Source organism: Elgaria multicarinata, chromosome 1, assembly GCF_023053635.1.
Source record: "Elgaria multicarinata webbii isolate HBS135686 ecotype San Diego chromosome 1, rElgMul1.1.pri, whole genome shotgun sequence".
Classification (NCBI taxonomy): domain Eukaryota; kingdom Metazoa; phylum Chordata; class Lepidosauria; order Squamata; family Anguidae; genus Elgaria; species Elgaria multicarinata.
In genome coordinates this window covers 27,559,365-27,583,501 of record NC_086171.1, presented here as the reverse complement: position 1 = coordinate 27,583,501, position 24,137 = coordinate 27,559,365, and the positions used below count along the sequence as shown (strand labels likewise).

Below are 24,137 nucleotides of genomic sequence, written 5' to 3'. Positions count from 1 at the left end.
GGAAAGTGGTTGTAAGACATAATAACAAAGATGGGAATTCTACATCCAGAATTTGTTTTCTGTGATTAGTATTGCTGAGGACAAACAAGGCATTCCCTTTTCCAGAAACAATTTCATTAGGACTCCAGGGGCATCTGGTAACTTATGAGAACAAAGACCTATGCATGCTTTTGGGTCTTCTTGGATTGCTTTGCCATAGTAACTGTCAGAAGCTAATGTTGGAGAAATAGAAATAAATCTAATTATGTTAAGCTTTTACTTCCATTTCCTCCTTTGATTAGGAGTTCACCAAGTGCACCCTCACTTTGCGAGTTCTTTTATTAGAACCAAGAACAAACATTAAGTTTAAGTTTGTTTCAATAGTCAGCAGTTATTTTCCGTTAGTGAACATACATGGAAGTTGTAATTGTACAATTCACAAAACTTTGAAGGAGATGTTATGGGAAGAGAAGTAGATATTATGGGTAAAGTTAAGATGAAATCTTTAGTAAATCACACCTTCTTACTGCATATTTGCTAGGTGTGTTCTTACACTCTCTCTAACTTATCTGGCACAAACTTATATGAAGTAATTAAATAAAATTAAAGTGAAATAAATAACTTAACATGTTATATTGCAGCATATGCTGGCATAATCTTGGGCACTAATATCCAGCCTATGCTAAACCATTTTATGCAATAAACGTTCTGCTTTCCCCATATGAAACTGATTTTCATGACAAACACATATAAGCTGTTTGAGTGCTATAGCAAGACTTCTTGTAGTGACATGTAAGATTACAGATTTATTGGCTATATTACATTGCCTATAATATTGAACAACAAACCAGCTTTAAAATTGTAACTCCCCTTCATTGTTGTTATGTTTCTTCACCAAAAGCATTAAATCTTTACTTTGCATGTTCCATGCCAGATATTCAGTGTTTGTGTTTATTTCTGTTATACTTTCATAACATTTAAGTCATTTACAATTGATTTTTTTTACAGCCAACAACACCACCAAGCCAAGGAAGGCCAGATTCACCAGTTTATGCTAACTTGCAAGAACTGAAAATATCTCAATCTGCACTCCCGCCTTTACCTACGACTCCCCCAATCCAGATTAATGGGGAATGGGAGACCCATAAAGATACAACAGGGCGTTGTTACTATTACAACAAAGGAACACAGGAGAGAACCTGGAAGCCCCCACGTTGGACTCGGGATCCAAGCATAAATAAAGGAGACTCTCTGAACCAAGTAGATCAAGAGGTAAGTTTAATTAATGGTAAAAGGGAGTGTGAATGATATATATGCATAAATAATGGACAAACGTTGGGGAAATGTTCCAGGTGGTCTTAATTTTTTCTACCTCAGTTGATTAACTATATCATTGGGCTTTTTATTTCAGTTCCCTAATACCAAAGTCAAAACAAATTAAACCTCACTTAACAAATCTTTGAGTGTTTGAGCTGAGAGATGATGTGATACTTCTTGAAATTATGTTGAATGAATATGTTATGTTTGGAATATTGTTGGAATGCCTACCCAGAGCATCTTACAAAAAACTTGCAGTGTTCAACTAAAATTAAATTCCCCCTAAATATATATATAAAAGGTAAAAGGTATCTTGGTAACAATTATTACTAAAAGTCCACTTTTAACTAATCCATATCACTAAAGTATCGGCAAAAAGAACAGTATCCAAAATTTAAAATTTAAGTCAATTACATTCAGTATCAATCAAAGTAGTATTATTCTTGCAAGGCAGCAGGAAGTACAGGTGCACTGAACTCAGTCAAGATAGAGCAACAGAAAGCAAGATTTTTTTAGAATTTCACTAATATCGAACTTTTAGGGGGCAACTGTGAAATCAGTGACATAGTGGTCACTGTACTTGTTTTGGTATCAGCTTGGTACCCTGAGACCAAACACATCAGATCTTCATTAGCCCTTTGGATTGGTCTTAATCCCCATCCTAGCCTTGGAAATTGGTAATCTTTTTCCCGTTGGGGCTGATGAGAGTGTTATTCTGACCCACAAGGGATCTGAGTGAGGAAACTAATGCATCCTCCTTGTGTGCCTCTGACCCTTCACTTGGGGAATCATGGCATATCGAGATTCATTACTTTAAATAGTGAGCTCCCATGAAGTGACTGCTCCATGGCTAGTTGCTCATACTGGTTGAGCCCTGATGATTAGGTTCAGTGTAGCTAATGCTGGCTCTTTCTTGCAACTCAGCCATAGTATAGGGTTTATTTTTATGCACAACATTTTGCCTTTTCCTTTTTTGGAGGCCAGGCTTTGCTGGTATGCTTCTTGTTGCATTATCTGGTGTAACATTCTGAAGAGAAATAGCTACTGGAGTTGGTGGTCAATCTGTGGGTGAGCTGACTCTTTACAGAAAGGATAATAAGGTGTATTTTCCAAAGACAGATTGAGTGGTACATGTCTTCACAGGCACTGTTGAGGACTAAGTGATTGCAGTGGAACATGCTTCCAAATATTTTAGGAGTCAGGTGTTGGTTGAGTTCTTTTGCTTGAATTCAAGTGAGTTGTCCATCTCCCCTACATTATTCAAATACCATCTGATTCGTATATCAGTTCTTGAGATTGTTATTGTATGTGAAGAGCTTTCAGCATTTAGAAGCACTAATCCTCAGTATTCATTATCTCCTGATTATTTTAGTTTTCCTTTCTCCTTTATCAATAGATCAGTTATTTATGTTGCTTCAGTTTGTATGCTTTTGTGATATATTGGGGCCATCAGTATATCATCTAGTTTATTCCATTTATCCCTAGAGTCATCTTAGTTTTTAATTTTCATTAATCTCCTATGTTGCCTTCAGACCATAGTCTGCTTTCTTCTGTCTGTAGCCATTGAGAACTGCATCCTTTTTTCTTTTTGGTTATTTCCCCTTTTCTTCTCTATCATAAGGGCCTTTCAGAATACCGCTGGGGTCTTGCTTAAATTACAGTCTTGAATTTCTGCAGTGTTAGTGATAACTTAATACATACATCAGATTTAAGAAACGAGATTGTCAAATAACTTGCTCTTTTCTTTCTAGCTTCTCTTAGGAAAAAATTGAGGATAGAAACAAACTTTACAGATTTGAGAGAATGGCTGAGAAGAAATATTAAAATGGTGTGAGGATGCCATTTGCACAGAAAAATTGGTGGAAAGGTGGGGAGTTAAACACATCACTGCATCCACTAATTTTCCTTTGAAAGTGCGTACCTGTACCCATGTGGGTCATTGGAGTGAAATATAGCAAAGTTCAGTTGGTAGAGCCTGTAAGTTTTGCTGTTGACTTTTTCTAGGATATGGATTGCAGTCTAAGTGTATACTAAGTTAAAATGAATCTTTTTTAACCTTGATGTGCAGAAAAGGCATAAGAATCTCCTCTGAGTCAGCAGTAATCAGATATTTCCCCCCCTGAAAGTATGTTTCCACTTCCTCCCTATTTCCACTTTCTCCCTGTAAAATTAGAATTCCATTTTCATTTAAAGTTTTAACTTCTAGACAACTTCTAACATCTTCCAGAATCTGAACTAATATCACTTCTCAATACTTCTCTGTGTTTGATAATTTGTAGAGTCTTTCATCACAAGAAAACTCCCACAGTTGTTGTAACAGCCAGTCAGATAGTCAGTATGGTTCTCCTCCCAAAGGGTGGTCAGAAGAGTTGGATGAACATGGGCAAATGCTATATACCAGTGACTATACTAATGAAAAGGTACACACTTTTCTTCATCACTTATCTTCTAAATTGGTAGAAATGTAGAAGGTAAGAACTCAGATAAGTGTGATTTTATGTCATTGGTAGTGGAAAAGTGTTGATTAGTGCCAACTTCCTCCCACTCCCCTTTAAAAATTCATGCTTGTTTCTAGCCACTATTCTTTTTCTGCGTAAGAAACTGCTCTTATAGTATTGTGTTAGTTTCTACTTGTCCTGAAAATAATATTATTTAGAGCTATCATTGGTTATTGTGAACCGCCCAGGGAGCTTCGGCTATTGGGTGGTATAAAAATGCAATAAATAAATAAATAAACATTGTATATCCTGTAAGTTTCTTATGAATCAGTAGCAAATCTTAGTTTTTAATACATGTTGCCAACTCATTCTTGTTTGGCAAGTCTGAAACCAATTCCATCAGTTTCTTAATCTATGGACTGTGAATAACATTGCATTAACTATTTTACCTCTACAGGAGCACTGCTTATTTAATAAGAGTAATTGTGTTTGAAGGAGATACATAATTCCCTTTGGCAGTAATACATTACTGGCCTATTAATGTTATATGTGTAAAAAGTTATATCTGAATTTGAAAAGCATAATTTAAAAGAAAAAAATGTGACAGGTTTCTCTGGTCTGGTACCAGATCAACCTTGAAAATAACAATTTCCCTTGGCCTCCTGGCAATCAGGCAAGACAGACCTGTGTGCATTCCATTGTTTTGTAATTCCTGAAGCAATGTGTGAGGCTGCTTGTCTCTTGGACTCCTCCTAGAAAGGAGGAAGAAATGACTACACAACCTTCTTCCAGAATAAATATCTGCTCTGAAGGTTGCATAGTACTGGGGGTTGCTCTCCCCTGCACCCTTTAAAAATAGAACTCTGCATTACAGAGATCTATTTGGAAGGACTTGAATCTTTCCCCAGCTGTGGGTAGAGAAGAGAGAAAAAGCAGAAACTAACCCACTCCCAGTTACACTCAGCAGATATGGTTTCTTCTTCTTCTCCATCAAAGGGAGAGGAACAGAAAGTACACTGGGCATTAGCTGCGTTCCATTTAAATGATGGGTTCCTCGGAAGTTTTATTTGAGAATCACATGCCAGCATGGGGCTCTGAGAGCAACTCCACTCTCTCCTTCCTGAGCTTTTCAATTGTCTAGGGAATTAAAGGAATGGTTGGGGAGAGAATGCGTATAGCAGCCTGCTTGGCTACAAGGAAGCCTGTATTTTCTGTTGATGAATAGGGAAAATCTCTAGAAATGATTGGGGCCTAAGAAATTGAACAGCAGAAGTATGCACAACAAAAGTATTGAGGATCTTATCCTTGGGGATTGTAGCACACTCCATTAGGGCAGAAGCAAACATGGTTGCCTTACAGGACAAATGGCTCTACAAGTGAGATATGCAAAGCAGATTGTTTACTCATATTTTTTTGGCATTATATGTCAAATGCAATCTTTAGTGGGAAGTTGCTGCAAAATGTTTCTGAGTGATCTCTCACTCATAATCATATGGCTCTTAATTAGGAACTGTAATGGATTTCTCTCTTTCCTGTCCTTTTTAGAATAGTTGTTTTTATGCATTCATGATGCTGAGTGTTTAGTGTTTTAGCTTGGTTATAACTATTCTGGGAAGGAGGAGGGAGATTGCTCCTCTACTTCTTGTTCAGGAAATTATTTTGTCTTTGTGTATAGCAGTAGTAGTACGACTTTCATTTCAAAGTAAACTCCTCTACTGCCACCAACAAGAATGAAATTTTCATACGGTTTTTCTTTTAATATGTTACAGTAGTGTTACTTTTCTCCAGATCATATGATAGACATCATTACACTTAACACTACTACACGTAATTGGACTTCTAAATCAACACATATAGAATCATAGCCTTAGGAAAACTCCTTTCCCCTTCAATGACATCTCATGAAATGCAGTGTCCTATTAAATATGTTATAAGTATGGTGATGCAATTAACATTTTGTCCAAATGAGCTTCACTGAAGACTTTGTCTTGGAAATATAGGTATGTTTTCTATTACAGCAGGAATAGGCAGTGGTACATTTTTGCTTCATCACTTAATGCATGCTGGTTTCTGTGAATCTCAATGAATGTTGGGCCAGGTAGAATTTGATCCAATCTGTCAAGTCCCTTTTCATGTACTTAAGCAGTAGTGCATATTCAAGATAATTTAATATGGTTAGCTATGTCTGTAGCTATGTGTGCATTCTTGCTTTGTACTTAAGGCTGAAGTCAGCCCACCTCTGTAATACAGGATTCAGACTTGAGGCAAAAGGTTTTCAATTACAGTATCAAAAAGGGTTTGAGTCTTTAGTGTCATGCTGTGAGGAGTAAAGGTAGAAGTTTTTGCTGTGTGCGTTTTCAGTTGACTGAAAGAATTAGAAGTATTTCCATTTGTTCTCATAGTTGACAAACTTATAAACTAAACATATAAGGCCGTAGTTCTTCGTTGTTTTGTATTAAATATTTTATTTAATTCTTGTTTCTGTAGTGGATAAGGCATGTAGATGAACAAGGTCGGTCATACTACTACAATGCAGATGGAACCCGATCAGAATGGACACTGCCGAAAGTAAGTAATCAAGATAAAATACAACAGTATTTCTAACTCTTGATCAAGAGATGGATCTCACTGCAGGTCATACCAAAAATACAAGCTTTTTATCCAGGGAATCTCTCTCTCTCTCTCTTGGGAAGAAAGCCTGAATAAAGGTCATCCCAAAGGTCTTATATTTAAGTGATTAAAAAGTAAATGTAAGATGCAAGGACCATTCATTTAGCATTTAAAATATGACAAATTTTCCAAAGAATGAGTTTTTAATTTGTGAGACATCTTAGCATGTACTTCATATTCTCTCCTAGAATCAAAGAGCAAATGGTTTTGAAGAACATAAGCAGAGCCATGTGGTATCAGATCAAGGCTCCATCTTGTCTAGCACTCTGTTCACATAGCAGCCAACCAGTGTTGACCAGGGAACCGCAAGCAGGACATGGTGCAACAGCACTCTCCCACCCATGTTCACCAGCAACTAGTGTATACAGGCTTACTGCCTCTGATACTGGAGGTTGCACTTAGCCATCAGGACTAGTAGCCATTGAGAGCCTTCTCCAGCAATTTATCCAACCCCTTTTAAAGCCATCCAAATCGGTGGCCATCACCATATCTTGTGGTAGTAAATCCCAGAGGTTAACTATGCGCTGCGTGAAGAAGTCCTTCCTTTTATCTGTCCTGAATCTCCCACCAATCAGCTTCATGGGATGACCCCTGGGGTTTTAATATTATGGGAGAGGGAGAAAAATCTCTCCCTATCCACATTCTCCACACCATGGATGATTTTGTACACCTCTCTCCCCTCAGCCTCTTTTTTTCCAAGCTGAACAATCCCAGCTGTTGTAACCTTCCTTCATAGAGAAGATGCTCTAGTCCCTTGATCATTTTAGTTGTCCTTTTCTGCACTTTTTATACGGTATTCCAAGTATGGTCGCACCGTAGATTTGTATAAAGGCAGTATGATAGTGGCAGTTTTATTCTCAATTCCTCCTGCAACAAGGATACGTTGCAACGTTTGTTGTGGAGCTCCACTTGTACTTTGTAATCTCTTTCCCTAGTATACAAAGGCTGCGGGGGAGAAGTGGAAGGAGTGTGTGAGCCCAAGTCTTGCTGCAGGCTTATGCTTGTAATAATAAAGTTATGGTTTGTTAAACCTGAACTGGGTCTTTGTAATGTGGTGTTTGCTCAAGAAGGAGAGAAACCGCAGATAATACTCTGGCATGTTACAAGCACTTTAAGTTGATGTCTTGGACTCCTAAGGACCTATTTCTCAGGGAAACCAAAATCTTAATGTAGCATAAACAATGATTATGTTGGTGTCCCATATGTGAAGGCACAATCTTTCACTTAAAATATAGTCATCAGTAATATGCTTATGGATTCAAGGATATGTTTGAAGAATTGTTTTTATTTGCTTCCTACTCCTAGAAGTGATGCAGGTGTCTCTCTCAACTGAAGTTAAGAGATTTGGAACTAGTTTTGTGTTGTATATTCCTTCTTCAGAGTATTGATGCATTCATAATTAGAGTACAAGTAAAGAAGAAACTTTTTAAGATATTGGAGCGTGGGTGGGAGAGCTGATTTGAGCAACGTTTAGTGTCAAAGATATTCTGAACTTTGGAAAAAGCATGAAATATAATGGAAAGTTGAAAACGATAGGTTTTACACTTCATTGTTTTCAAAATATTGGTCAAAAGTCCTTGAAGGCGTTGTAAACATTTCCTATCAAAGTTCATGCCTGAATTCTTTCCCATTTGTTGTACATGCCAGCAATATCTTTGACGTAAACATTCAAAGTTGCTTGCAAGGCCAGGCATTTGAATTGAAAACTTTGTACTGTGACCAAGTTCTTCATCGTGGTCTCTATGCATCACACATATGGGCTTTGCGCCTGCGCAGAGACCAGACCGGAATCTCCAATAGCTTAGGGAAACGCTTTTGGGCGGGAACCCCTCCCCCACGCTACCGCGCATGTCCACGGGGTTCCCGCCCTTCCCTCAGTTCTTCGTCGTCCGCCATCGTGCTTAGACGTAGAAACCGTGTTCTCTCCAGCTTGTTTGCTACTTACTGTTTTTACCTCGCTTTTGACTTCTCTTCTGCACTTTTTCTCTTTCTTGTCTTACCTGAAAAAAAAAAAAAAAAAAAAATTCTTATATTTATATCTATATATATTGCTGTTATTCCTACTTTTTTTCCAACGATCACCGATCGCCTGAGGCGCCTGAGGCGCATGGCCGTAAGGGCCCCCTTCAGAAAGTGCGTGAAATGTGGCGCTAAATTGCCACCTAAGGACGGTCACTCGCTGTGTGTGTTGTGTTTGGGCGAGGCGCATAAAGTCCAACAGTGCCACCATTGTATGGCGTTTACCAAACAAACACGGAAAAATAGATCAGATAGACTGCGGTCTATACTGTGGGAAAAGGCTCTGCAGGCAACTGAACCTACGCCTCATAAGCGTAAGGAACAACACTCCTCGAGGGCAATGGAAAAATCCCTTAGCCCAGAAATTCAATCGGTTGTGGTTGGTGAGGAGTTGATGGCGGATAACAGGGCCATACCCCTGACGCCAGGCCGATCCCTAGCGGCTTCCGCAGCCAAGAAGATTTCGAAAAAGGCTCGGACCCCTAAATCGGCGGAACAGATTAAGAAAAAGAAGAAAAAGAGGAAGGACGCTGAAAAATGCTCCACCTCGAGGGTCGATACCCTATCTTCGATACCCGCTGAGCCTACCGGGTCGGCGCCGACCTCGGTATCGACGCAATTGCCGCTACCAGTACCCTTACCGACTGCGAGGAGCTCCATGTCGGAGGGTGAAATTCGGGACTCCACATCGGTTGTATCCATACCATCGGCTCAGGTACCGTGCACGACTGAGCTGGAAGAGTCGACTAGGCTTGTTCCACATCGGCAACATCGATCTCCTGGCCCGGTTTTTGATCGACGGCACCGATCTCCTGGTCCGGATTTTGATCGAGTATCTCAATACTCTGAACACCAACGTGACTACCCTTATGATTGGGAGTATTATCGGCCCCGGGACTATTACCCATCTGACCACAGACGATATGAACATTTTGCACAACCTCCTCCGAATTCGAGAGTCCTGCAGGTTCCTCCAGATCCTCGATCCTATACGCCTCGCAGCCGTGATAGTAGGGTTGGGCGAATAGAGCATCGTTCGATACCGACCGCTACGGTTGTCGCTCCTTCACCTCAGCAAGAATTGGTCTTGCAGCCAGCACATCAGACGGTGCGGGCGGCTCAAGACTCTCCGGATGAGGACTACAGGTCTGACTCAGACTCCGTAGTATCTGTAGCCCCATCTATGCCTTCACCTGATGACATTGTAAATGCTCATGAGCCTGTCTCTGCATCTGAAGATGTGGGAAAATTCTCAGATCAGGTACTCCGAATGGCAAAATCTCTAGGCCTCGATATCGACCAGCCAACAGAGATTGACGATGACCCGATCTATGATGTGTCTCGAACGGAGTCTAGCTCTACCATAGCTATTCCTTTACCTCCTACACTACGAAGGACTGCACAGATCTCATGGAAAAATCCTTGCGCAGCTCAGTCCACATCAAAAAGATTAGAGTCAATGTACAAAGTCAAAGAAGCCAATGCCGAGTTCCTATTCCAGCACCCGAAACCGAATTCCATAATTGTGGAATCTGCTCAGGGAAGATCCCAGAAGGTGCACTCAGCCCCCACTGACAGAGAAGGTAGAAAGTTAGACTACCTGGGCAGGAAGGTGTATGCTTCATCTTCTCTTGGAATACGAACCTCTGCGTACGAGGCTACCATGGCTAGGTACCAGATATTCATCCTGGAAAAATTGAATTCTCTATCTGACCATCTGCCTGAAGATAAACGGGAGTTAGCGAGAATCTTCCACACTGAGGCAACGGCAATAGCCCATCTACAGTTAAACTCGGCAAAACATCAAACGGATTCCCATTCCAAATCAATGATGGGTTCTATAGCCCTTCGACGTCATGCTTGGCTGAGATCAGCCAACTTGACAAACGAAACTAAGACCAGAATAGAGAGCCTGCCTTTTGACGGAGAGGGGCTATTCAACAACAAAACCGACGAGTCTTTAGATTCGATTTATAAGGCTCGTACGACCGCCAAAAAGATGGGTTTCTCACAACCCCAACCACAATTAAAGCAAAGGCGCTGGACTAGACAACCGTACCAGCAGATCCAACAGCGTCCCCAGTTTGACAAGCAACCTCCAAAACAGCAACAACAGATGCAGAGAAAGAGACCTTATCAAGGTCGATACCAGCAAAGCAGACATCAGCCGGATTTCTCAAAGAGGCAGCGGCTTTGACTTCTCCGTACCAGGCCTACTACCCTTTACAGACCGTCTAGCACCCAAGTACCATCAATGGGAGTTCATAACATCCGACTCCTGGGTGCTCACTATCATCAAGACGGGTTACGCCATCGAATTCGATGCCCTTCCTTTCTCTTCGGGAGTGAAGATAACAGCACCATCCCCTCCTCTGCTGCTCGAGGTACAGACCTTACTATCGAAGGGAGCCATCTCTCCCGTACCTACAGAGGAGCTCAACCAGGGATTTTTCTCCCGTTACTTCACGGTCCCGAAGAGAGATGGAGGTCTTCGACCGATCATGGACTTAAGACAACTGAACAAATATATCACCCCAAGGAAGTTTCGTATGACAACAGTCACTTCTATTCTCCAACTGTTGCATACAGGGGTTTGGTTCGCGGTAGTAGACCTGAAGGATGCGTATTTCCACATCGCCATCAGGAAGTCGCATCGAACTTACCTACGGTTCTCCATCGGCGTCGAGCAGTTCCAATTCAACGTCCTTCCTTTCGGCCTCGCGACGGCGCCGAGGGTTTTCACGAAGGTGATGGCTGTTGTGTGTGCCCACCTGCGGAAGAAGGAAATACATGTTTATCCATACATAGACGACTGGCTCCTGGTTGCGGAGGACAGTCACACGCTCCAGGAGAATATAGCCACGACTCTAGAACTTTTAGAATCCCTTGGCCTGTGGGTCAATCAGGAAAAATCTATACTGACTCCTCAGCGGACGATAGACTTCATAGGAGTGACTCTGTCGTCTCGAGATGGAAGAGCTTACCTCCCGCTTGCGAGGGCAAAAACACTTCGAGACCTGATTCTCGATGTCGAAACCCAGGCAAGACCTTCGGCATGGACAATCCAACGATTGCTGGGTTTGATGGCGGCGACGACCGCTGTCATCAGATTCGCCCGATTGCGAATGAGGATTCTTCAAGGGTGGTTCTTGAAGACCTTCGATCTTCGACGCAACGCTCGCAGGACTTACCTTTCGATACCGAGTCAGGTCCGGGCGTCGTTGAGATGGTGGCTTTCGATGGGAAACCTCCTGGAAGGGATTCCTTTTCAGCAAAGAGCACCATCGCTTACCATCACGACAGACGCTTCTCTCGATGGATGGGGAGCTCATTGCAATTCGCTCACCGTCCAAGGTCGATGGTCCCCTCTGCAGAAAGGGGATCATATCAATCACCTAGAACTCTTGGCTGTGGAAAATGCTTTAAAGGCGTTTGCCCAGATCATCGAGGGCAAAGACGTTTTGATTGCAACAGACAACACCACTGTTGTCTGTTACATAAACAGGCAAGGGGGAACGAGGTCATACCCCTTAACCCGCTCTGCACTCAGGATTTGGAATTGGTGCATAAGGAGACGAACTTACCTGACTGCGATCCACGTAGCGGGGAAGGAGAACATCGTAGCGGACTCCCTAAGCAGGTCCTTCCACGTCGATCACGAATGGGAGCTCGATATCGAAGTAAGAAGCAACCTCTTTCGATATTGGGGCGATCCGTCTGTCGATGTCTTTGCCACTGCAGAAAACGCAGTTTGTACCAACTTCTGCAGCAGAGCAGGAAGCGGAAGGAACTCGCTAGGAGACGCCTTCGCAAGAACCTGGACAGGGGGACTACTATACATTTTCCCACCGTTCCCACTACTGACAAAAGTCGTGGCCAAGATAAGAACAGACGGCACAAACTGTATTCTGATCGCGCCGTGGTGGCCTCGACAACCATGGTTCCCTCATGCTCTTCGGCTGTCGAAAAGGGATTACATCGAGCTACCATCGATACCGAACCTTCTGTCTCGACACCAAGGCAGAGTTCGACACCCAGACCTTTCGACACTCAAGATGACGGCATGGAGAATACTGCCATAACCTCCGGTATCGAACAGTTGACGGTACAGAGTATTTTGACTGCATCGAGAAAACCTTCGACAAGGAAATCATATGCGGCTAAGTGGCAGAGGTTTTCTAAATTTGCGGTGCAAATGAATCACATCGCTGAGGCTTGTCCCATGTCTGTGATTCTAGAATACCTACTCTCACTGTTCCAAGGAGGCTTAGGACTTTCGTCCATCAGAGTCCATTTGGCTGCCATCACTGCTTTTCATGAAGGTGTAGAAGGGTTCTCGCCTTTCACCCATCCTACATCCAAGGAATTTTTAAAGGGTTTGAAAAACACCATACTGACTACTAGAAACATCGTACCATCGTGGAGCTTGTCGGTGGTGCTCCATGCATTGATAAAGAAACCTTTTGAGCCCATGGCTACAACGGACTTAAGACTCTTGACTCTCAAGACTGTGTTTCTGGTAGCCATAACTTCAGCAAGGCGTGCAAGTGAGCTTAGAGCTCTAAGAATTGATGCGCCATATACAATTTTCCATAATGACAAGGTCGTGTTGCGAACAGACCCATCCTTTTTACCCAAGGTCGTGACACCCTTTCACTTGGCTCAGGACATTATTTTGCCAGCCTTCTTTCCAAACCCTACAACGTCTGCAGACACTGCTCTCCACATGCTGGACGTTAGAAGAGCTCTTTCTTTCTATAGAGCTAGAACTGAAGGATTTAGAAAATCCAAACAACTATTCGTATGTTATGGTGAGCCTTATAAGGGACTCCCGGTGTCATGCCAGCGATTGTCACGCTGGATAGTAGAGACAATTGAACTTGCCTACTCTATCTCTAAACTAGAGATACATCGACCTGTGACAGCTCATTCAACCAGAGCGATGTCGACGTCGGTGGCCTTCAGCAGGGGTGTTCCACTTCAGGACGTTTGTAAGGCTGCGACTTGGTCCACCCCTTCTACATTTGTCAAGCATTATAGCTTGGACACTCGATCCAGACATGACTGTTCGTTTGGAAGGGCGGTGCTCTCGGAAGTGTTGAAATAGTACACCAACCCACCTCCAAGGTATGTGAGCTTGCTACTCGCCCATATGTGTGATGCATAGAGACCACGATGAAGAAATGCAGGTTGCTTACCTGTAACTGTAGTTCTTCGAGTGGTCATCTATGCATTCACACAACCCACCCACCATCCCCTCTTGGTGGTGTGATATTTGATAATGACATAATTGACTATAGATTTATTTTATCTTATTTATTGATTTACACTCATGTTTATGGGGGCACGATGTCGGACTCCTGTAAACTGAGGGAAGGGCGGGAACCCCGTGGACATGCGCGGTAGCGTGGGGGAGGGGTTCCCGCCCAAAAGCGTTTCCCTAAGCTATTGGAGATTCCGGTCTGGTCTCTGCGCAGGCGCAAAGCCCATATGTGTGATGCATAGATGACCACTCGAAGAACTACAGTTACAGGTAAGCAACCTGCATTTTTCGGCAAGTTAACATTCTTCAACCCTGTAATTGCAAAACAAGTGAACGTAACTTGTAGGAGATGACCTTGAGCTTCTGATCTATTCGGCTGAGATGTGCATTGAGGATAGAATATGACCCAAATTTTTTTTTATGACAACATAGTTTTAAAAGTAGCTATATCATGAAAAGGTTAATATTGAAGGCATGTCAGTAAGTATAACTGGTCAAACCATTTTGTTAAATATCCGATTTTGGAAGATGAGAGTAAATGGTCATTCAATGCTTTGAAGTTTTGTTATTTTGATACACTTTATTTCATCCCTTAAGTGAGTCAAGAACTGCATACATTCCTCAAGAGGTTTCCCATCCAGGTTCTGGCCTGACCTGGAATTGTTTATCTTCAAAGATGGAACTAAAGTCATGCTTATTCAGGCCTTTTTCAGTCTTCTGAAATATTAATACCATGTTTACCTGTTCTTCATCTATCTATTTCCCCACATATATTGGTTTTGGTTCTTTTCAGCTTACTAATTGTGAGCTTTGGAAATAAATGTTTGTGTGTCATTCTGAAAATCTTAGGCTATTTGCTATTGGCTAAGTGTTTTGGGACATTGTGCAAAAGGGTCAATCTCAGTATTAGCCACATTTTTTTTCTTATGAAAAGCATATTGGTCATCTCTGTGTACAGCTGCCTTGTGTTTTGATGAAATACTGTCACACTAAAACTCTTCAAAAGTCAACTGATGGGTTTTATACTACTGTCCCTGCGAGTGATGAGACTCAAGATATACAAGGGTTAGTTTTCTTTGGCAACTGCTGATTTCTTAAAGAGGCACATGAGGGATTTTTCTTCGCAATGAAATGGAAAAGTTTGAATTAATTTATTTATTGCATTTTTATACCACCCAATAGCCGAAGCTCTCTGGGCAGTTTACACATATTAAATCCATGAAAACCATTCAAAATATCCATTTCCCCCTTACACTAATTTGCAGACAGTCTTTAATATTTTAATCTAATTATCAATAGCAGTAGAGAAGGAGGGTAGAGAGGTTTCCCTGACTATCAAGACTGAAACATCTGTGCTAGATACTTTTAGAATGAGAACAGCTTCTACAGTTAGTTCTGTTGTTCATACTGGTTGCAGTCACCAGTGGTTTTGGAAGTAGGTTTGGAAATAGAAAAATCTTCATACACTTGTAGAAATGTTGCAAAAGCCTTCTTATATATGCCTCTATTTTAAGTGAAAGTTCACTGGACTATCTTTATTATTATTATTTTATTATTATTTATATACCACCCGATAGCCGAAGCTCTCTGAGTGGTTTAAGTCTAGTAAAAAAAAATCTGTAGTAGAGAACAACTATCTGGTGAGGAAAATGGTTTATAGAGCAGCTTGGTTTGTATCACAGTGGGATTCTAGTGATGACTTACGATAGCATGTAGCAGCCTATTATAATTGGGCTAAATACCTCAACTTTTCCCACTGTATAAGATCTCTATTGCTGCTCCTATCTTTTACTTCTGGTAGCATTAGTGAATTCTGCTATAGAAGGAGCCATCCTATCTTTCTAAAACAGTAATCCAAAATACTTGAATGTCAAACTTTCCATTTTAGTCTTGACAGCCTTGGTCTACTATGTATGTAAATTACTTAGACCAAATGTAATTAGACCTAATATGACTTGACTGTCATTGTCATTCTGTGGGAGCTCACTGCAGAATTGATGAAGTGCTTGGGCGAGCAATGCATGGACAGGAGGTATCTTCTGTGTGTACCATAGGCTCATATTCGGTCTACCTTCTGCAGCCATTCTCAGCTGAGGGAGAGGATTAGCTATGGATCTAATTGCCACTGGGGGAAAAACGGAGGGGAATTCACACCCTGCATACTGCAGACAGGTGAGTCAAGAGTTCTTACCCAATAATCTATTCACTATCAAAAATGAAGAGAGGTGTAAAATAGCATTCCCGTCTCCCTTAAAAAAATCCTTGACCTGGTCCATCAGCCAAGTAGAGCAAGGGTGTACAATCTAAGGTCTGGGGGCCAAATCTGACCTACCTGTGTCCTAACCTGCCCCTCCAGAGTTCCCCAGATAGCCATGACCCCTTCTTCTAGCTCCACCTGTTTCCTTCAACCATAGATTGTCAGGTAGTTTCCTAGCTTTTGTGCATCTCCCCCCAATTCTAAAAGGTTGAAATGCCTCTTCCAAGGCTTAGTTCCTGGCAGTAAGAGCTTTATGCCAAAATATGCGGCAATTTTTGGTCTGATCCCTTTACCCTCAGCCTCCACCCACCCACCACGAATGTGGCTCACAACAGCTTGTCTAAATGGAATTTGACCCTTGGGCTGGAAGAGGTTCAGTACCACTGAAGTAAATAAGAGCAGGATCCATAAGAGCAGGATACTCACTTTGTTACAAACTGTAAAATATACATGGCTCCCTAAAATTCCAGTTCTTAATTTGACTACAAATATCCTTTTGGAAATAGGCACTCTAACATCTGTATACACCTTTCTTTGTAAAAATCTCCCACACCCTTCCCTAACCAAAATCTTTTGAGGGCATGAATAATAATGCAAGGACAGTTGCATGGGTTGAATTAATTCACAGAATGTTTACTACCCATCTTTGCATGATTTGAAATCCATATAGATGCATGGTATTTCCTATTTTGTAAGCAAATTGATACCGATCTGTCAAAGGAAGAGTAGTAATACTGATCTGTCAGTTTGTACCAGAAAAAGCACAGTAAGCATTATATAGTGCTTCACATACTTCAGCTCAGTAATACTTACAACATAAATGACTTTTATTATTCCCATGTTACAAAATGAAAGCTTAGACTGAAAGATGGCAGCTAAGGCCACTTAGTGAATGCATATTATTATTATTATTATTATTATTATTATTATTATTATTATTATTATTATTATTAATAATAATAATAATAATATTTATTTATATCCTGCCTTTTGCCTAATACTGGGCCTCAAGGCGGCCTTACAAAGTTTAAAACATACATTGTATAAAAAATAAAAAACATTTTAAAAAAATTGCAAGTCTTTAAAATAAATGGGGGAGGCAGATTAGAATAATAATAATCTGCATAGCTGAGCTGAGACTTAAATCAGAACCTTCAAGTTCAACCTCTGTTGAAGAATTCCCTAGTATTTTGTAATTGGCCCTATGCATCCTCAAACAAAGAGTGTAGGGGTGGTAGAATGAAGATCCTTCACGTAAAGTGAAGTTGGAAAAAATGCAGTGACGTGGTGGGAACATCTAAAATGGAGCAATTTGGGGAGCTGACTAGAGGCCAATGGATGGGCAGTATTGCAGTCCTCAGTTGCAGGCAGTCCTATTGTAATCCAGGAGCCCTGCACCTGATCCAGTCCTCTACACTGTGCAGCACGCACATACTTAGAGGTGCATGAAGAGAGGTGAAGAGAGTTGGTAGCTCCTGAGAGATGTGAACAGAGGGTATGGAGGAGGCTGCAAGAGGCTCAGCCAAAAAGGAACAACCTCAGGCTTGGAGAGAAAGAGAACAGGTTGCTATGGACTATAGTAGGGCAGTTAGTGTTGTCCCTGTGAAGAAAGCTAGTTAGATTTTAATTTAATTTACCCCCATTGTGGCCTGTGTGGGTGGGGTCTGTCTCTTAGTATGTGTATTTGTTGAGGACTAAGATGTTGGTGTGTTCTAATGTAGTCATCTTAATAAAGAGGCCTGTTTGATACCAAAGAGTCTTCAGTGTGTTGTTGGACAGAAGCATCGTGAATGTAATGCCAGAAGATTAGGTAGCCCATTCTCGTCTACCTTTCACACTTTCAGGGACCCTGCAGCCCCTTTGGGTATCTGTGGCTACCTTCTAGGACTTAATAGGGCCAGGAAGGCCTCACTTGGAAGTTGGAAAGGAGGAAGAATTAATCTGCCTCATCCATGGTTCTTTTCCTCCCCCCTCCCTCCATGGCATTTGGAAAATGAGAGGGGGAAGAAAGAATTGATCTGTATCTTCTTCAGGTCTATTTTTTTTTCTCCTCAGAGCATTAGGGTAAGAAAAGTAGGTTGGGTAGAATTACTTACAGTACAAGCCTATGAATGTTTACTCATCAACTAAGCCCACCATGTTCAAGGCCTCTTATTCCTTTTATTCTATATTACAAAGGAAATTGGTTGCAATAAAAAATACCCAGCCTTATTTTAATGTGCTTCACCTTCCAGAGTTTCATCTTTTGGATCATTAGACTACAACTTCACAAACCCAACAGAAGTAAGGAAAAAGTCTGATGTTACAGAAACACAGCGTTCCTCAGAAAGACTCAATGAATCAGAAATTGACTGGGAGGAGGAATTATCTGACAGTAGTAAATCCAATTCTTGTGAAATACAGTAGATAATTCTGAAGGGGAAAGTATTTCAGGGCTGGTTTAGTGGTTGAGTTAATGCCTTCCTTTAAAAAAAAAGATACCTGGTAGAAGTGACATGGCACAGCTTACAGAAAGAAGTCCAATTCAACCACTGCTAAAAGGTTTTCCACCAACAAAATCTGGCCAATCATGGAGAATTTTTAACTCTGTGTGGTACAAACTCTACTCCTGATTGGAATAGAGTGTGAATGAAAATGCTGTGTTTTGCTTTGCTTCTTTCCATTTCACTGGAATAGTTCCTGTACTGTAGAATGCATTTACTCATAAAGGGTACAACAACAGGAAAAAGGCCAGATAATAGAAATGCAGTCCACAAAGGCTGGGATGGGAGAGTTACAAACAAACTCTCTATTAAAATGACTACATTAGAAACAAAATTCTAAGGAGGCTCCGTTTTAGCACAATTAAGTAATGCTCATAAAGAAGTCATTATAAAGAATCATAAAGAAATAGGCATTATATAGCCACTTCAACAGAAATTATTTTGTTCACTACCATACAAAAAATTGTGCAGCATAGACATTGGGAAAGTGAGACAAGCGATAACGGGAAATGTTCTTAAATTCTTGCATGTAGTTGCAAAACACAGTCCCAAAATCCAGCCTAAAATAGATACACTTCCTCGAAATGCAAAACACACACATCATTCCATTTAAGATGAATTGTTGAACAATATATGCAGAATGGTTCGGAAGTCAATTTCTCATGAATTGAAGGAAGCTGGTTTCACATTAATTGCTCATGAAACTAGGAATACACTTAAACAGTAACAAATGTCAGTAGTGAGATCCACAATTGCTGCAATGGCAATATATATAAATGTTTTGTTGGTTTCCATCCATGTCATTCACTGAATGCTCTTTCGGTAGTGAGTTACGAAAAGACCATCTAAGCATGTTGTGGCATAGATATCAAGTTCTGCATAACACAATCTATGGTGGTGCCAGTGTAGTGAGTGGAAAACTCAATGGGGTAGAGGCACTGTTCCTGAACAAAGTGCCACAAGAAGTTTATGTTCATTGATTCAACCACAGGCTGAACTTAATTATTGTTGCTGTGTGCATGAATATAGATGTTGTTGCAAACTTCTTTCATCAACAACCAGACCTATTACTATCCTGTTCTTATGTGCATCCACATTTCTTTGAATTGCAAGGAATAGAATTATTGAATTAAAAAGATTGTCAGACACTCACTGAGTGTGTCCGATTGCATCATGTTTAGCTTCTAAGTCAATACTTCCTGCAATTTCTTCTGAATATAATCAGTAATTTCTCAAATAAAGAAGTGTAGAGGTTTGTGGCATTCTAAACCAAATAGTTTTTTTTAATGTTCTGTCTGAATCGTTTTAGTGAAGTGCTTCTGAACTCAAAGTGCTATCACATTATTTGCAAAAATCAAATTGTGACATGGCTCAAGCTTGTATCCTTGTTAATTCTCTGATTTAACTTGCAAGATCTTAGGTATCAGGAGAAAAAAATCAGTAAAATTATTGCAGATGTAAAGATGTTTGCAGAAGAAAATTTATTCAAAATACAAAATCAATTATGCTGTATCTCAAAACAATTTCAAAGTTATGTTACTGAAATAAACACAGCAGAAAGTATTTATCCAAAAACTGACCATGATTTTAGAATTAAGATGTTTCTTCCTGTTGCTGATTGCACTATTAGTGCACTGAAGAGAAGATTTATAGACAATTGCAATGTTTTGAATGGGGTAGTGTTTTCAATTCTATACTATTACTTTCTTGAACCAGAAAAAAATCAGACCATTTGCAAGACATGATAGCAATGACATGAATGAACTTGAAGCAGAACTCAGTCTTTTTCCAAAATTTCTAGAGAAGTATGAATGAGAAAGATAAATAAAAATTGACACAATGAACCAAATGCTTAGTCTTCAAGAAGGACTGAAACTGTCTAACTGTCTTCTCTTCAAGAAGAACTGAAACTGTCTCAATGCCTCCCATCAAGTACTGGATGTGAATGAACATTTTCATGCCTCTGGCAAATTCAAACCTATTTGACGAGTAGCATGGGTGATGAATACATAACTAACATTGCCAAACGCAATTGCGGGGAAAAAACTATTAAAAGTTCTTGACCTTGAAACTGTGGTCAGTCATTTTGCAAAAGTGCATAAGATTCTTTAGATCTACAAACTCCTCCATTTCTCTCAATGAGTGACAATCGAACTAGCCAGAGATGGCTATTTAGATACACAATGACCATATTGGGCTTCTTAGTGGTACAGGGCTCAAGTATCTCAGTTGTTTTTACTTTCCTTACTCTGAGATTGGGTTCGATGATATGATAACCCGATTATTTAACCCATTGTGGGCTATTGTGCGTCTGGCAGGATTTTTTTTAACCCACAGTGGCTTATTTCCCTGAAATAACCCACGGTCTGCAGAGTGGGTTATTTAATCCGCCATGGGTTATGCCATCTGTTGAGCACAGTGGGTTGGTTCACCTAGAGAGTCACCTGGCAATAGTGCTTCAGATTGCTGCCGGGCAACTCTCTCTAATAGAAACAGGGAAACAGTGGCTCCATGACATAGCAGTAATGTGCTATGTCTATACAATTTCTTTAAAAAAGGCAATGCTTCTTTTTCTTCCCTCCAGCCCAATATCTAAAGTGCACAGTCATGCAGGGTTTGGAGGGGCATCGGGTGCCTCCTAATTAGGGGAGGCAGCCTGTGAAGTTTGGTCCCAATCTGGCATCCCTCCGAGGCTTTATTTGTGCCACCCTCTTTTTGGTACATCTGGGATTTTCTCTCCTCTGGATGTAATTGCGCAGGGTTTTGATATTGCATCAGGTGCCTCCCGACTAGGAGAGACTGTATGGTCCTGATCCTGCAAACTTCCAAGGGTGTATTTTTGCCTTCCCATTTTTGGTGCCCCCGGGATTCCACTCCTTGTAGTCCATCTTGTGATATAATGAATGGGTGAAACAGTGTCACTGCTGGGGTGGGAGGACTGCAGTGGGACAGGGACGGGGGGAAGTGGATGGATCAGATTAGGCACAGTAATTTAATAAGCTATGAACAGTAGTTTTTTGAACCCACATCATGTGGCAAGGCATCGTGGACTACTAAAATAAACTACTGTGTGCAGCTTATTAAACCATTGTGAACTTGCTTCGATCTATCAGTCATGGACATTTATTTTTGTTTGTTACTTTGTTTTTGTGAGGTTGGGGCTGAGCCAAGGCAAATTGAAGTCAAAGGAGCAACATTGGAAACAAGAAAATGGTCCAGTGTGCAAACTGTTATGGGTGCTGGTCATAACAAAGGCTCTATAAGGGAATATTTTAAAGACTTTCCCTGAATAGGTTAAAACACACCCACAAACTGTTACAACCTGTAACAAAGGCACTATATGGGAATATATAGAAAGGCACTATATGGGAATATTCAAGGGACTATTTTAAAGTCCATATATAAGCTATATTTTTTAAAAAGGGAAGTGTGTGAAATGTATACAGTGTGACAAAGAGCTCCAAGGCCTGGTTATAAGAATTAAGCACTGGGTTGGTTTGCACATCACAATAATTAACCTTTGGGGTTGGAGATTTGTGCCAATGTTGAATATGCAGGTCATGGTAGGGGCGTGTAGCGGCTTGTCGTGTCTTGTAAACCTGGGTAATGTGGGTTATTTGAGGGTTAAACGACCCCTCAAGATAGTCCTAGAGTAACCCATGGTGACATGCAAATCGGCACAGAGTAAATAATATCATGGCTATAGATTAACATGATTTAGTGGTCTGATTTTCACCATAGCTTAGGAAGTATATGAAGAATATTAATGGGAAACATAATTTTAATCAATATTTAAACAGCTTTTTTCATTGCTGATTTGAATCGTGTTGATTTAAATCAATTCATCCTGTGGTATGATGTGTACAGAGAGTTTGTATATCTCACTACTATGATATGTGTCTTTAAATTATTGCTGTTGGCATTGTTCTAAAACAGAGAAGCTCTAGAATGTAATAGTGGTATGCTACAAATAAATATTCATTTAGCAGGCCACTAGGTTTTTCTGGTGTTGGCTGATAAAGCTGTTATTTTGCTTTCACGTATTCTGTTGTCTTGCAACTAATTTAATGTATGTTTTATAATACATGCCAATCTAATCTATTCATTAGGTTATGTCACTGTGTCAGTTTTCTTTCTAATTCTTCATTCAACTAAGTTGATTAAGGCAAGAAGGTTTATCAAGGCCTCATCAACTTCACTAATTTATATGTGGTGTGTGTGTGTGTGTGTACAAATTCCTCAGCACCAGAAAGCATATCTAAAATTTATATAGCTGTACAACTGCACCTTGCACATTAAATTGAATGAACATGTTTTTGTATATGCATATGACGCATGCTTACTACAATTTTACAAGATTGCTTCACTTCTGTACTGTTTAAACTATTACCTTCACATGTTAAATAAAATAGTCTGTCAGCCTCTATCTGTAGGCATAGCAACTGCAAGAGCTGGGTTCTTTTTTCTATCAAGTTTTTAAAGTTAACTGTGCAGTCATCAGTTCTGTAAACCTGCTTCCTTTAAAATTAAATTTGGGAATATGAAAACTTGAATAAGGTCCACTGGAGATGGAATGCAAAAGTGGCCTTATGTGTCTCCATTCCTGACCAACCCAGACATACCTTGATATTGCTTTGAATCTAGATTCCCTTTGACCTGTATTGTAAATGCTAATGTTGCATGTTCAATAGCTTGATGGTAATTTGGGAAACCTACTTTTCTTCATGTGGGTGGTCCTGTGCCTTCAGAGGCTGAGCTGTACCATACTCAAATCAGGCATCATCTGGGCTTCCAAGGTTTTATTCATAGCCTTTATGGTCAACCAGTAGAATAATTTTAAGACTACTTAAAGTCCCAGGTCACTAGGCAGATTTTTGTTGACCAAGTAAAAGAATATAAATGAAACGAGGGAAATATAGACCCTCTACTGCAGTTTTGTATATAGTGTGAAAATAGCTATTAGTGGATTATAATACTTTACTTGGCTTTTATTGTCAGTACAGCTTTGATTATACTTATAGTGTGTGGCTTTCCCTCTTTTTTCATTTTAGCACAATGCTTCACCACAACAGCAAAGGGAGATAATTAAAAGCAGGAGTCTGGACAGAAGGCTACAAGAACCAATAGTTTTAACAAAATGGAGGCACAGCTCAATTATGTTGGACACAAATGACAAGGTAGGAATGTTCTAAAGAACACACTGAACTATTCTATTGTCACGTTTGCGGCATTGTATATCCTTCAATCATAACTGTGCACTAAATATTCAGAATCACTGGTGCCAAATTGTTAGCTAGCTGCTGATCCTTGTACCACACAATTCTGTACATGTCTACTCAGAAATCTCATTGATTTCAGTGAGACTTTCTTCCAAGTAAATAGGCATAGAATTCCAGCCGTTGTCTTAACTATGTGTTCTGCAAGCTCATTTCATCATACCGATTCTAAGATGCCATCAGTTGTAAGACGCACACTAATTTCAGTACCACCAACAGGAAAGAAACCCTAAGACACACCCGCGATTCTAAGACGCACCCCATTTTTAGAGATGTTTATATGGGGGGAAAAGTGTGTCTTAGAATCGAAGAAATAGGGTATATATATATTCTCCTGATGAATGTGATTTTTTTTAGTTTGTGTTAGATTCAGAAACTTAATTTACTTCACATTTGCAGTTGATAGGACATAGTTCACTATGATGGGCTGTATTT

General features: G+C 40.4%; 1 protein-coding gene across 8 annotated transcripts in view; it reads left to right on the top strand.

Moving 5' to 3' along the window:
* ARHGAP12 (Rho GTPase activating protein 12) overlaps positions 1-24,137 on the top strand; it is a 75,450-nt gene that overhangs the window by 30,205 nt on the left and 21,108 nt on the right. For 5 of the 8 annotated variants that reach the window (XM_063125347.1, XM_063125310.1, XM_063125319.1 and 2 more), the window contains 4 exons: positions 988-1,251; positions 3,576-3,716; positions 6,222-6,302; positions 23,478-23,603. In XM_063125347.1, the coding sequence (XP_062981417.1) occupies positions 3,684-3,716; positions 6,222-6,302; positions 23,478-23,603 (240 nt within the window). In that variant the 5' untranslated portion in view covers positions 988-1,251; positions 3,576-3,683. The remainder of the gene's footprint in view (positions 1-987; positions 1,252-3,575; positions 3,717-6,221; positions 6,303-23,477; positions 23,604-24,137) is intronic. The other 3 variants (XM_063125328.1, XM_063125357.1, XM_063125364.1) reach the window with 1 other exon arrangement.